This window comes from Micropterus dolomieu, linkage group LG01 (assembly GCF_021292245.1).
Source record: "Micropterus dolomieu isolate WLL.071019.BEF.003 ecotype Adirondacks linkage group LG01, ASM2129224v1, whole genome shotgun sequence".
In the NCBI taxonomy this organism is placed as follows: Eukaryota; Metazoa; Chordata; class Actinopteri; order Centrarchiformes; family Centrarchidae; genus Micropterus; species Micropterus dolomieu.
In genome coordinates this window covers 533,652-549,642 of record NC_060150.1, presented here as the reverse complement: position 1 = coordinate 549,642, position 15,991 = coordinate 533,652, and the positions used below count along the sequence as shown (strand labels likewise).

The window sequence follows — 15,991 nt, the reverse complement described above, 5'->3', positions numbered from 1 at the left end:
AACCAGGACATACAGTTCACATTTCCATTCACTTTCAGAGAGCTGAATGTGCTGAAAGAGAAAAAGTACAGCTTGGTGGAACTTGTTCATCACTTCTTTCCTGAAACCAAAGAAGCAGGAATCTGCAGGTTTGAAGAGTTCCAAGTTGTGTTCATCTTTGACGGTCTGGATGAGTGTCGACTTCCTCTGGACTTCCACAACAATGAGGTCCTGACTGATGTTACAGAGTCCACCTCAGTGGATGTGCTGCTGACAAACCTCATCAGGGGGAACCTGCTTCCCTCTGCTCGCCTCTGGATAACCACACGACCTGCAGCAGCCAATCAGATCCCTCCTGAGTGTGTTGACATGGTGACAGAGGTCAGAGGGTTCACTGACCCACAGAAGGAGGAGTACTTCAGGAAGAGGTTCACAGAGAAGAAGCAGGCCAGCAGAATCATCTCCCACATCAAGACATCACGAAGCCTCCACATCATGTGCCACATCCCAGTCTTCAGCTGGATCACTGCTACAGTTCTGGAGGAGGTGTTGAAGACCAGAGAGGGAGGAGAGCTGCCCAAGACCCTGACTGAGATGTACATCCACTTCCTGGTGGTTCAGTCCAAACTGAAGAACACCAAGTATGATGGAGGATCTGAGACAGATCCACACTGGAGTCCACAGAACAGGAAGATGATTGAGTCTCTGGGAAAACTGGCTTTTGAGCAGCTGCAGAAAGGCAACCTGATCTTCTATGAATCAGACCTGACAGAGTGTGGCATCGATATCAGAGCAGCCTCAGTGTACTCAGGAGTGTTCACACAGATCTTTAAAGAGGAGAGAGGGCTGTACCAGGACAAGGTGTTCTGCTTCGTCCATCTGAGCGTTCAGGAGTTTCTGGCTGCTCTTCATGTCCATCTGACCTTCATCAACTCTGGTGTCAACCTGCTGGCAGAAGAACAATCAACCTGCCAGAAGCCTGAAACAAGTGAAGATGAATCTGCATTGACACAGTTCTACCAGAGTGCTGTGGACAAGGCCTTAAAGAGTCCAAATGGACACCTGGACTTGTTCCTGCGCTTCCTCCTGGGACTTTCACTGCAGACCAATCAGACTCTCCTACGAGGCCTGCTGACACAGATAGGAATTGGCTCAGAAACCAATCAGGTAGCGGTTGAATACATCCAGAAGAAGATCGAAGAGACTCACTCTGCAGAGAAGAGCATCAATCTTTTCCACTGTCTGAATGAACTGAATGATCGTTCTCTAGTGGATCAGATCCAACAGTCCCTGAGTTCAGGAAGTCTCTCCACAGATGAACTCTCTCCTGCTCAGTGGTCAGCTCTGGGCTTCATCTTACTGTCATCAGAAACAGATCTGGATGTGTTTGACCTGAAGAAATACTCTGCTTCAGAGGAGGCTCTTCTGAGGCTGCTGCCAGTGGTCAAAGCCTCCAGGAAAGCTCTGTAAGTGGGATTTATTCATTAGAAATTCAACATTTTTGGCCTGTATTTTGTTCCAATTCCAATTCGCATGGTTTTCAGTATGAAATATTACCTTTAGCGGAGATGGAGAAACATAGTGATCTTTTGATATCATGTCATTTGACTACTACTCTGGAAGAAAGGAATCTCAAGAAAGTAAAAAAGTCTTGTTTCTGGGAATTTTGTCTAAAATGAACATTCAAGCAAGTAAAATAAAATCAATCTTGTTTTAAGAATATATAATCTAATGTTTTCTTAATAAGATATTACAGCTAATATTGAGTAACAAGTTACAGCAATTGTTTGCATGATGTCGCAGCACAGGAAAAGAATATTTTCCTTATTTTGAGAGTAACATTGCAAAAACAGCCCTCCTAGAAAAAAGGCCAAACATTCATACATTAATATTGTTAAATATTGTTACATTCAGTTAAGCCAAATTTGCTAGGACAGATTTCTTAAAACTAGCCACTGAAAGGCTGAAATGGACCTTAACACTGGAAAATGTGATACAATGAATGTGTATCTCAATATAAAACTATTAAGTAACAAAAGGGGATCAAATCACTGATCTTCCAATCAGCAGGAGATCAGATATATGGGCCAAAATGAAAGAAACAAAGTTAGGCCTTCACTGAAAGTAATGAAGTCATGTGGTTTCTGTTGAATGGATTCATCCCAGTGGCCATATATATGGGATAAGTCAGTAATTGTGTGTGTTGTTAAGCCTGATAATTTACCAGAATTTGGACTTGTGAGGAATAACTAATTCATAAATTCATCTTTGTATTGAGGTACACTTTATAGTTTGATCCTCTGTCTCACCAAGACAGTTGTTATTAGATGGGCTGTTTTTGTTTCAGTGTGGTTGTCTGTCTCTTTCAGTCATGATTAGGTTCCACACATAAAAAAGGTTTAAAGAAAATAAGCAAAAATGTATATACATTGTTGTGTATAACTAAAATCTCAGTCTCAACATTTTCAAACAAATGGTATCTCTTTTCTTGTTAATTATTCCCTGTCCAGACTGAGTGGCTGTAACCTCTCAGAAAGAAGCTGTGAAGCTCTGTCCTCAGTTCTCAGCTCCCAGTCCTCTAGTCTGAGAGAGCTGGACCTGAGTAACAACAACCTGTATGATTCAGGAGTGAAGCTGCTTTCTGCTGGACTGGAGAGTCCACACTGTGAACTGGAAACTCTTGGGTCAGGATTCCTCAACACATTTAATGAATGACCACTTAAAATTACAATTACATCAGTAGATAAACAGCTAACCTGTATAGGATTATGTCTTATAATATGATTTGAATAAGACCATTAACTTGTTCTTGTTCTCAGGGGATTCCTGTGTGTGTTGGTTTGTGTGATTGCAGGCTATCAGGCTGTCTGATCACAGAGGAAGGCTGTGCTTCTTTGGCCTCAGCTCTGAGCTCCAACCCAACCCATCTGAGAGAGCTGGACCTGAGCTACAATCATCCAGGAGACTCAGGAGTGAAGCTGCTGTCTGCTGGACTGGAGGATCCACACTGGAGCCTGGACACTCTCAGGTATGAAGAGGCCTGCTGCAGCCACAGTCAGACTGTTTTTTGGTTAATGGTGGAAATTATGGAATGGTGCTCAGAACAGAAACACTGGTTGAACATAAAAAGGACATCTTTGTGTAGGAGGTCTACTAGCAGAACATTTCCAAGATCAAACATGATAATTGCCTATTGGTAATAATTGAATCAGTTTGGACAGATCTCTGCATGTTAAAGGAACTGTCTGTCAGTCTCAGAAATAACCTTCTTCCAAAGTTACTAGCCTAGGGTCATCAAAAGAAAAAAGATTTACAAAGAAAAGTCATGACGACGTCTCTCAGATATTTGGTCATTATTTACAATTTTCACACTTATAACAAGCACACAGAGAGAATAAAATGTAATGGAAAGTCACAAATGGGATATGACGACGATACCTTGGTTAATAATAAATTATTAAAGGTACTTGGTTTGTTTAGTCAACATTCTGTCAGACTGATTGTCAGTAATCACAGGTGGTTCACTCCTGTTATGCAGCAATATTTTTGCCTTATTTAGAAACAAATGTTTTCAAGCAAATAAGAATAATTATGATGAACCACTTTGAGTTTTTGGGAAGACTAATCATGTTGTTTTTGTTCTTCAAATAATAAATCAAATTTTTTTATTGATGAGTAGAATGTGTCTTGTTTATAAGCTTTTTGAGGTTTTTTGCTTTTCTATGACTAAACAGGCATACAGCAGTAGTTTCCTGCACATGCTCGGATGGACAGGACGTTTTAACATTTGGGCAAGCCATGTACGGGGGAATTGGCTATGATCACCCGTCTGACTATCTTTGTGGTATCACTGGTTTGCCAGTGCCCTTTTGAATACTCTCTTGTTAGATTATTTTGGCATTAAGCTTCTTGTCTTTTCCCAAAACACAGTAAACATAAGAGACAACATAGTTTATGTGGAATTATGTGTTGTTCTACATGGAACAATGCAATTTCCTGTCAGCTGTTATCCACATCTTATTCCTACTACACACTTGTCCTGACCTGGTTTCCAGTTCAGGAGGGGGTGTGGCTGTCCAGGCCCTTTTCTCTGACTTTCACCACTTAGTAATAAAAACCGATACTAATGAAGAGCGACAGAGACACTCCTCAAATGGTGCATGTGGAGAGGGAGATACTCTGAGCAGCATGCAGGGGAATAAATTAGCTGACAATATAACTGACTTTTGTATATTTCTCACTTTTCCCCTGATGGTCTGAATAACTTACTAGAACTGACGAAATAAAGTCTCTGTGTTCTAAAAAAGGTAGGTAGTGGACCAAACCACTGTGAGGCAGATGAGGGTCGATGCTCAAATTGTGTATATATATATGAGAGAAATGTAATGTCCATGTTTGATGCTGACAGAGGATGTACTGGTCTAACCCCCCTCCTCCTTTCAGGGTGGAGCATGGTGGAGTCCGATGGTTGAGACCAGGTCTGAGGAAGTGTAAGTGTGCTTTTCACTTACTTCATGTAAACAAATTTTAAATTATTTAGTAGCACAAAGACAAATAAAAATATTTAAAATTACACTGTATGAATTATGCAGGAGAGGCAAGAAACCTGCAGGGGCTTATAGTGAAACCTCCCCTCTGGATTTTCAGTTTATATTACAAAATTATTATAAAAAATAATGAGAATAATGATAAACGATTAAATAAAACATACAAAACAGCCATACTGAAATTTTTACCATGACATAAGTATTTTTACATGCTTGACTTAAATACTGACAATAATGGACTAGTTTTGATAGAAAGGGGAATAGTATTCCAAAATAATGGTCTTCTGAAATATTGTCGAAGAGTTGTATGATAATAAGGGAGATGAATATTCTTAGCTTGTCGGATTTGATATGAAGGGTCATCACAGTTAGTTGTGAAATACTTTTGGTAGGCTATGATTTTGAACCATACATTTATACATAAAGATACATGTTTGATAGATATTTACAGGAGGAGCTGATTTGTATTAATGCAGTTGCCAACCTTAAAAGCCTTTTTCGGATTAAAATGATTTTTTGAAGAGAAGAAGGGTTATTACTGGCTCAAACAATGTGACAGTATGATGTACAGATATAATAAACTATAGTAAAGACTTAAAAGATAGAATTCATTTACCAATGAATAAACTTTTCTAATAATGCCAAGTCACTTCATGATTTTTAATCTACTAATACACCAAAAATTTTTGCTCACGTAACTTGGTTGATTTTAATATTGTTAATAAACAATTTAGCATCTTCTTTTACATAACTTTTATTTTTATTACTGAAAATTATAAAATTAGATTTCTCTGGATGTAGGGGGATCAAAATTACACAATGTGGGAAAGCAGCCAATAATGGAATCAATTGGACGATCATTGGCAAAGTAGTCATTAAATACATTGGCTTTATCAGAAGGGTTGGCAAGAGAAATACCATCATTAGTAAAATTAGATGGAATTTTAACAGTACCATTTTTTTGTTGAATAATTCATTGATGAGATTCCATGTGGATTTTATATTGCTAAGAGACTCTTTAAATTTATATGAATAGTAATTTTTCTTTGTTATACAAAGTAGGTGTGCACCATCATTGTCTTCAGAGATATCAGAGTTATGTGGAGTTGGATTTTGCAGAAAGTTTCTATATAGTTTGTTTGTCTTTATTGAGGACTTCAATACTCCTGAAGAGAACCATGGTTTATTTTTGTCCGACTTGCCTTTATACTTAACTAGTGGAAAACACTCAAGAAAAATAGAATTAAATATTTGTCAAAGTGATTGACACTCTGATTCAGCATCATGTTGAATATAAATATTATCCCATGTGACATGCTCAATCATGGATTTAAAGTGGTCTATATTCTCTTCACTAAACCTACGATTGCTTGGTTTATTTGTAGACATTCTTGGAATACCACTAATTCCTGAATTCAAATTAAATATGGGGAACTCGTCTGAAAATATCTGTACACAGTATTCCTGAATTGGACACATAAAACATTTTTTTTTAATATTATCGATTAGGGTGGCGGTTTTGTTTGTCACTCATGTTGGTTTGCATATAAGAGGATGGAAATAGGATGAATACAATGCATGTAAGAAATCAGCTCTTGGAGCATGTCTTTCACCTTGAAAAAGATTGATGTTAAAATCACCAAATAGAAAACACAGTTTACCTTCCATACAGTTTTTCTCAATTGCTTGAACACTATAACGAGGCTATTGAGCAAAAATTTCTAATGGTTTCTAATACCCATTTCTCTAAACTCGACACACAAATCCCTTTTGTTTCTCATTGCCTACACCATGTGGTCATTGAGAAAACACTAACATTCAATATTTTTCACTCAATCAGCAGAGGTTGAGCTCAATGGACCCTTTGCTAAGCCCCGTCCCCCTTAGTTACTGTTGCTAAGTCCGACAAACTGTTGGCGCTGCCACTGTCTATTACTGCACTCCCCGGAGAAATATTGTCAAATTTGTTGGAAAAAGCGATCTCAGAAAGAAGCAGACAGATTTGCAGTTGCATTATACATTTGAAGGTTGTATTCAGGCTGTCAAACTGACTCAAATTGATTCAAACGGATGTGGAAAAAAAATTAAAAGATAGACGCTAAAGCCTACCACTCACACAGTACAAGTGAACCACCGCATCCCCAGACAATAGAGACAAAAGACAATGATAGGAACGACAACAACACTGTTCCTGTACAGCTGGGTAGGCCTCTATTCATTATTACATTCTTTATTACGTTACATTCAGTTGGAAGTTACCTAGCGTTAGCTAACTAACATTACATTAGGAACAATCCACAGCCAACATTTTTCTGGATTTATTTCAGGTTTTGGAAAGAGAATAAATCGTACTTCTCCTTTCAACCTCTGTGGGTAGCGACTGTAATTATTACAAATGCCCTAGGAATGGCGTTTACTGTTTGCAAAGAGTCAGTATTGCCAATGTACTTACATTCATTTAGCTGGTATGGATTGAAAACAGAATAATTAAATTCAACATCTGCATCACTTTCATATAAAACAAAACAAATCAGCACACATTCAACCATCTTCAGACTGTGACATCACTCATTCAAAGTGCCAATCAATGAACAGATGATAGATCAATAACTGCAGCTGGATTGTGTCTCGTTCTCTCCATCAGATTCCTGTGAACTCACAATTGACACAAACACAGTACACAAATGGATCATACTATCTGACAACAACAGGAAGGCGTCACGTGAGGAGGAGGAGGATCAGCCATATCCTGATCATCCAGACAGGTTTGACCGCTGGAGGCAGCTGCTGTGTAGAGATGGTCTGACTGGTCGCTGTTACTGGGAGGTCGAGTGGAGAGGAAGAGTTGATATATCAGTGAGTTACAGAGGAATCAGAAGGAAAGGAGACAGAGAAGACTGTGGGTTTGGAAGGAATGATCAGTCCTGGAGTATTGACTGCTCTGATGGAGGTGGTTCTTCTGCCTGGCACAATAATAAAGGAATATCCATCTCCTCTACTTCCTCTGGTAGAGTAGCAGTGTATGTGGACTGTCCTGCTGGCTCTCTGTCCTTCTACAGAGTCTCCTCTGACACACTGATCCACCTCCACACCTTCAACACCACATTCACTGAACCTCTTTATCCTGGGTTTAGGTTCTGGAAGGCTGGTTCCTCAGTGTCTATTTGTTCTCTGGATGAGGGAGTCTCCTCCTGTTAAAAAACAGATCAGTTGAGTCTGTAAAAGATCACAGAAATCTTTCAGCTTCTTGTAATAAATCCATCAATGAACTTTGTACAAAGTGATTCAAAGTGATTGAACAGATTCCTCATTTCCATGTAAACTTCTTCCACTTCCAGTCCTTTAAAGATGGAAGCTCTGATCATTAAATGGTGGAAATGCCGTTGACTTGGACCTTCTGTCATGTGTTGCTTTGAATTCTGGCTCTTGTTCCAATAAAAGCAGAATGTTACTGGAGTGTGTTTGTTGTCTTTCTCAGCTCAGGACTACTGACACCATTCAGATGAAGATACATTATTTGGCCAAAAGTCTGTGGATGCCACAAGATCAGGAAGTGATTCCAACTTGGTTCAGGAAACAAATATTATTTATAGTACTTTAACGCACCACACAACCAGCTACTGATCATTCAGCCAAAGGGATGGTGTGACATTGCAGGTTCCCCAAGTACCGTTTCTTTGTCAGCGTTGTCATGTCTTCTGGCGACAGGTGTGCAGGAAGCTGCAGTGATGTTAACAGTTACTCGTCCATAGTCCAAGTCTGAAAGGACGCTGTAAACTCACCACTTGAAGCACCAAATTTTCACATATTTATTGTCAGTAAGTACAATAAAACGGCACAACTTCACCAGTACACCTGCTCAACAAGCGTAAATCTGTAGAAAGCAGAAATAGTATATATAGAGCATATTCTTCCTTGGTGCTCTAGAAACTTTTTGTTATATTTAAAGAGGTCATATTATGCTTTTTGGTTTTTCCCTCTCTTTATTGAGTTTTAAACCTTTTTTATGCATGTAATAGGTTTGCAAAGTGAAAAAGCCAAAAGTCCAGCCCAAAGCGGGTTCGCATCTCCCACAGAAAACTCTGCTCTGAACTGCCTGAAAACAGCTCGTTTGTAGTCTAGCTTTTAATTCCGTTATCTGCCGATGTCACAAGACAACACGGGTCGTAATGTTCGCCTAGCAGCTAGTCCGACACGCCCTTAAAAAACAATGGTGGAAAAACAAAGCCTAATTTGATCTGGACTCTTGGATTGTAAAATGATATCTACTAAACAAGAAGTGCTTGAATGTGTTAAACATGTTTGTTTGTTTGTTTGTTTGTTTGTTTGTTAGTTAGTGATTCAAAAGCCTGGGTATGTTTTGAATTCACTGTTATAGGCTGGAGTCACCATCCCCTGCGATGACTCGTATGCCCACTCCCACAACTTTCCATCAAAAGGAAAACTGGGGGTAAGGCCAACCAACAGAGCACAGAGTGGTAGAGTATTCTAGACCAACTAGCAGTAAATGGTGCGGTGCATCCGTGAGCACTAGGTCTCACTTAGCAGCTGTTCAGGGACAGAGATGGAAGGTAAACTGTGTTATTGGACACGCTGTTATTCGTCACTGTGAGCTCCAAGATGAATACCCATACAGAGAGGGTGAGACCGGTTTAGAACATGCTACTGTCTAGCCAGAGCTCTCTCAGAGAGATTGTGGAGCAAAACAACTGCGAACCAACTCAAAATCTCTTCTTTCCTACAGGTCCAGACAGGATCTTATGGTGGATTGTACCAACACCATGTGAAAAAATTAAATGCTGTCTTGTAATTGTTGGCAAAGTTTTCCATGAACAGGAGGCCAGAGTGGTGGCCAAAGCCCTTAGAAGCCTAATAACTGAAATTCATCTCTGTTTTCCTTCCTGAGTGATGGCATCAGCAACAGAGTGCTGGTGCTGTAAAATGGTAACAGTATGACAAAATGTTTGGTGAAGCAATACTTTGTTTTTCCCATATGCGCAAGTGACATTGCCTTCACAGCTGCCCTTTGAAGCCATGGCTACTCTCCCTCATTTAGAGCCAGGGAGTTGTGTACTCATCAAGGGCCACAGGTTCTCCTTTAATTGGTTTTTGAGGTCCTTTCCAAGTGCCTTTAACCACTGAGACCGCTGTGAAAGTCATGGGATGGGATACCTGGGTCCACGCCAGCCACTGTAAGTCTATCCCAGAACCCTGCGACGATGTCGAGCCTCCATCCACATCCCAACTCAACCGGCTCGAGCTCAGCAGACCAGAGGTGCTAAGGACAGCACTCCAGAAGTAACTACAAGTCACTATATTCTTGGTATTTTGAATTGACCGAACATATAGCCATAGGTCATAACATTCACTGTGGACATGAGTGAGGGGGGGAAGAAGAAAGAAGCAGATAGCCAAACACTACACTACACGTATTTGAACTACAGAGTGACCAACGAGGAATTGATGATGGAATCCACCCGTTCCAGTTGCCAGGATGGGAGCGGTTCGGTCTCAGTATCTGACAAACATCCACCTACATCCAACTCGACCACACTAATACTGCATAGTCTCAATAGATCAAAGCGCGCAGTAGCACCACTGAGCTTCTCACCGGATGGTAACGCTTAGTACAGAGTGCTGAATAGCGCACCACTGTAAATTCTAGTTGCTTCAGGTAGTTGCCTCTGCCTTACACAGCCTGCATGGAATGCTCACATATAGTTTCCAAATTTAAACCTTTCCCACTCTCCAACGCCAACTCCAGTGCTCACACGTGGCTACAAAGTCGACACGGCCCTGTTAGAAACTTATGTGAGATGTCCACTCCTTGCCCACGCAAGCACTGCCATCCCAACTCCTCAAAACACCACAGTAGCAACAGACATCATATTTTGATGTTTTCACCTAGGTGAGGCTCATTCCAAGGTTCAAACGGCTGGTCAGTCGGTGGGGCATTTCCCTGTTGTGTCCTCACACACCTGGGACTGCACAGTAGACAACAATGCAGACTGCCACACTGCATACAAGCCTAGCGCTGACATGCTATTACACCAAATCCGTGCCATCCCTGACCTGTACTGGTCCTGTGGGAGTGGCCGGCTGTACCAAACTCTGCCGGAAGGATGGAGAGGTACATGCGCGAGAGTAGTATTGGCATTGGTTGTCCTTATTATGCCATACGAAGCCTCACAGCCTCACAGCCTCAATGGCAGAAATGCTCCAGTCCAGATTTTCTCCATTGATACTAATGTTTTGATAGAAGCCATCGGGGTGCCCTGAGGGGTCCCAAATGAGTTTAAAGAAAGAAATCAAAACGCGACCGGGTTTGAATCAAGTCTCTGTTGATGTGGGTGTACAATTAAAAAAATGGAGAAAGGTGGATACTTTTATTACAATCAAGCGTTAAAGCTTGTGACTGTTGAACCAGGCAACAGTTTTTCAAAACAAAGGTCTCAGACACAAAAGTAGTCCTGCAAAGAAACATTCACACTTGTAGCTTTCGTAGATATACCTGTTTTATCCCACAAGTTAATCTAGTAGACATTGCAGATACCACACTATAGGTCAGTTATGAATATGTGATACCTGATATAGCCGAGCTTCTCATCCAGGATGAGTACAAATACAAATGTTTGATCCCCTGCTTGTTCATAACTTAAAAATGTCTGTATTCTGCAAAATTGGCCAAGACTAATTTTCTATTGTCAATTTTCTGTTCTCTGATGGCCATATATGGCCAGAGGGAGGATTGTTATGGCAGAAAATTGTGTCCTTAAACATCTGCAGCAGTAAAATGCAACATTACTGCAGCAGGAATATTAATCCAGAAACATCAGATATAATAGAGAAACGTTGACAGGAAGATTTTACTGCATTATGAGTACTTTTGCTGTCATACTGTAAGTACATGTTGCTGATACTTTGAAGGTTTGAATGCAGGACTTTTACTTGCAGTGGAGTATTTTCACAGAGTGGTATTAGTACTTTTACTACAGTAAAGGCTGTTTAAAGTGAGAATAAGCAGTAAAGTGTACAAACCTTTAGGAACATAACAAACATCACATTCATCAGATTCACACTTTGCAGTTAAATAAAGAGTTGATTTTAATCCAGTTTGTAATCCAGTATAAGCGCCCATCGATTCAAAAAAAATTTTTACTCCATTTTCCCGTAATTTTCTTTGTGATCTCGAGATTACAAAACAGTAGTTTACCACAGTGGTTTAATGGTAGTTTTAGTCACCCAATCAGTGTCACTGGCTAGCTCAGTTGATAGAGTACAGCTCTCATAGACTTGGGTTGTGGCTTTAATCCTTGTTGGACACCAACTATTTCTTCAACCATGTTCTTATGAAGATACTGTTTCACATGCTCACAATAGAGCTGGACTGTGCATCCTGACCATTGGTCCACATGCATCACCCTATGTACTTTTTATTCCCCCATCATTCCCAGGCAGAGGAAATTCCTGCGCTTCTCATTCAGGGGAATCCATTCAACGTTACACATTTCCTGAGGAATATTTCGGAACCTTTGAAATGGCTGTCGGGAAATGTGTGATTGGATTCCTCTGAATCTCTTCATAACAACTTTGTTAAAGAGGATAATGAAAAACACACAAAAGAAGAAAAAAAATGTTGGAAGCTGAAGTCAAACTGATAATCCTTGGTTTATGAGACCTACATTCTACCTGAGCTAGCCAGTCACTCTGAACAGGGTTCTGAAAGTATCCTACAGAAAAGCACAGGCCAACCCCTGTATTCAGCTATAAAAAGAAACATTAAAATCTATATTCCAATTGAAATCTGGCTTAAAATTTTAAATAACATTTTCCAATTTTCCAAACTTTTCCAAAGTTTAGTTTTGGTATTTTTATTAAAATATTTTTTAGCGTGCAAAAAACACTCCTAAGGTACACTTGTACTGTCCACGTCAACCCATTTAGTTTGCAACAACTTCCAGTCTGTTTTCCACCCCCACTTTGGACTCTAGTGTTACTTGCAGTAACAGTTCCAGCTTGTTGTTGGCCCATGCAAAAAACACCGGTTCTTCATCCGTAACATGTTATTCTTTCAAAGCTTTCAAAGCCTATGAACATACTGAATTTGCCACATGCACACAACCCCCACCACACGTTAAGTAAACAAGATAAGCGAACAATATTCATTATTAACAACTTCAGTAAAACAGAGCATCCTGGCTCAGACTTAATCTACATCTGTCCACTGCAGAGGCACTTTCCATAACCTGGAGGAGGAACTAGTATAAATGACTATAGTGTTATGTAACAATAACATAACAGCCCTTATGGTAGGTTTTAGACTTTACTCATCCACTATGCTTATAAATCATTTAAGGGCGTATGCATATCATGATCTGAATATCTGAGTGACAGACTCTTTTCTGGTGATGGAGGAAGGAGTGGTGTGCTGCTTGTCCTGACAGTCCAGCATTTATATGAACAATGAGTGGTGGTGGGTGACTGGGGCCAGCCTTGCTACTATCATCAGTCCTCAAACCTGCACAGGTTCAGATCCTCCAGGTCATGGGAAGAGTACAAGGGAGAAAAACTGAGTGACTCAGTTTTATTTTACCTTACACAGCTACGAACAGTGCAGAACACTTTTTCTGGTGGTTCATCGAATTAAATAGAAAGACAGAAAAGACCTGGAAGTCTAGAGCTAGAGGAGATGCTTTTAATAATAATAACTTCAATACAGAGGCTAACTGCTATCCTAAGATACATATAACATTAGTTCACTTCTTAATCTGAAGTTGCAGGTCACCAATGGTCTTATAAATGTTTTGATCTCCCTAACAGCCAGAGTTAATATATTAGACTTACATTTACTCATGTAGCTGACGCTTTCATGCAAAGCAACTTACAGTTACTATATATGTCAGAGGTTGCACTGTGGAGCTACTAGGGGTTAAGTGTCTTGCTCAGGGACACATTGGTGGATGTGTCACAGTGGGGGATTGAACCTGGGTATCTTACACCAAAGGTATGTGTTGTATCCACTACCACCACAATACGTTTTTATTTTTATTTCAGTTAACTAAAGTCTTTTTTAACTCCCAGTTTAAGTTTAGTTTCACTATAAAATATTATTTTAGTTAATCTTTCTTCTATAATAATAAATCTATAATAATAATCATTGGGCAACTTTTATTTTGAATGTTTCACCAGTCACTCATGCTTCCAAAAAGGAATAGACCACGTGACTTCCGTTTTTGCTTTGTAATAAAACATGACTTGATTGTTCACAGACTCTCTTCATTCTTTATTCAAAAAGGAATAATGATAAAATATAAATTTTTATCATTATATATCAATATATCTTTATAAACCAAATATGGGCTGTTTTAATTGTTTTTCTGATTCTGACACCAAAAATGGTTATTTAGTTTTTTGTTTTCAAACAAGCAAAAGATCAACATTTATTTCATTGTTGAAAGTCTATACATCCAAAGTTTCATCTTCAGTCTGATGAAGGTGAAGTTCCTGAAGGTTCCTCAGTCTGATCTTCTTCCTCTCTCTGGTTGTTCATCTTCATCAGCGCTGAAGATGGTTCAGTGGGTAAGGATGCAAACCGGTGACCTAGCGGCGTGGCTTCAAACTTCGGCTCATCTTGAGGTATGTGACACATCTTCAACCTTCAAACTAAACTACATAAACAAAACTCCAAACTAAACCGTCCGAAATCTCGTTGCATTCGTTTGTCGTCATGCATTTTCCACCGTTGTTCATCTGCAGCAGAGACTCAAGGGAATAAAGAGCAGGTAAGTCCAGGTGCATCGAGCTAGCTGGCTTGATAAAAGCCAGCCAGCTCAACAGTTTTTTGTGTCTGGCTACATAATATTTATCTAGAAGAGAGAAAGAAAGAAAGAAAGAAATGTGGTTTAAAATGAAGATGACTGTCGTTCTGACTGCACCAGGACATCAGATAGTCAATCTTCCACCTGTCGGCGGACTCAGAGATCAGGGTTATCTACAGACTTCAGGAGCATGACGGACTGGAAAAAAACAACAACCACTTGGTAATACACTGTAAAAAATAAAGAAGGAAGGAAAAACTGAAGTGAAGCCAACAAACCAAGCCTCTGTCTGCTTCAACTACAGGTTTGTTAACTTGTCGTCAGCTGTGGAATGCAGGAAAACCAGTTTCCAGGTCTATGTTTGCTGCCGGCTGCTGTTAGAGGAGAGAAGGATAGAGTTGTGGATCAGGTCCAGTTTTACAACTATGATATATTTTAAGATGGTCTTGTTTTCTCAGCTTAAAGTGGCTATGTGAAGGTCTTCAATTAAATTACTTATTAATAAATAATTTTTGTACGTCCTTTTGTTTGGGCTGTAGCCTCACTTAGAAGTGAACAACACGCCTGTTTTCTCTGTTGCTTGGAATAGCAAGACTATCGCCGGAAGGTGGTGGACACCGGTAGCCAGGAAAGCAGTCTGATTGAAGGAGGCCTTCCGGGATATGTTATTCTGGAGGACTCCGGAGGCAGTTGAAAGGTACCAGCCTCTGCCGTAAAAGAGGCAAAGCAACAGATGTGGGAGAAGTCTGGAGGAGCCAAGGAGAAGGACGTTCGGTCAGCACAAAGGTGTTTCTGAAAACCGTCCACCACCTCAAGGGGGGAAATGGGGAACCATCAAAGCTGTATACAGTAGGGATAGGGTGCTGTTGAGCTTTACTGAGGAAGTAATTGGATGATAAAAGGAACACTTTGAAGAACTCCTTTAAACCACTAACATGCCCTTCAAGGCAGAGGCAGACCTGGAAGCTGTTGGGGGATCATTGTCAATTCCCTTGATGGCTCCACAGGGGTGCTGCTGGAGTTTAGGTAAACAGCTCTGAAGTCTGTTTGATTCAAATTAGGATGGTAGGATGGTGGTGATGGAGCAGTGGATAATACAACATCAACCAATGGATGTTGCTCCAGAGGTGTGTGACCACTGACATATATAGCAATTGTAAGTCGCTTTGGATAAAAGTGTTAGCTAAGTTTGGTCATGTTTCATATCTGGGTGTCAGTGAATGTAGCCGCTCCTCCATGCATGGTGTGTGTGCTGGGCTGCAGCTTCATGCCTCCATCTAGTGGACTGATAGTAGAAGTCCAGCAGCTGATGGCAGCTTCCTCTGCCTCACGCTGCTGTCTGACTGCATTCAGCTGCCACTGATATGAAACAGAAACTAGCAGCCAATCAGTGGAGGAGCAGCTGATCTTTTTCCAGGAGAAATGATGGAAAGGAGGATTTGAGTTGATGTGCAGATGAATGATTTGTGTTTCCTCTCCAGGTGAAAGTGGATGTGAGTTGAGCAGCATGAGTCAGTGTGAGGACAGAGAGGAGGGAGTCCCTCCCTCTAAAAGCACTCTGTGTGGGGAACATGACAGCCAGACCAAAGCTCAGAGGTGAGATGAGGATCTCTAACTGTCCAGGACTCAAATCACTCCACCATCATT

General features: G+C 40.4%; 1 protein-coding gene across 1 annotated transcript in view; it reads left to right on the top strand.

The window, feature by feature from the left end:
* The window catches only part of LOC123971220 (NACHT, LRR and PYD domains-containing protein 12-like), a 524,333-nt gene that overhangs the window by 159,624 nt on the left and 348,718 nt on the right, over nt 1-15,991 (top strand). Inside the window, exons 5-7 of the mRNA XM_046049933.1 lie at nt 673-1,445; nt 2,490-2,663; nt 2,834-3,007. Of these exons, the coding sequence (XP_045905889.1) occupies nt 673-1,445; nt 2,490-2,663; nt 2,834-3,007 (1,121 nt within the window). The remainder of the gene's footprint in view (nt 1-672; nt 1,446-2,489; nt 2,664-2,833; nt 3,008-15,991) is intronic.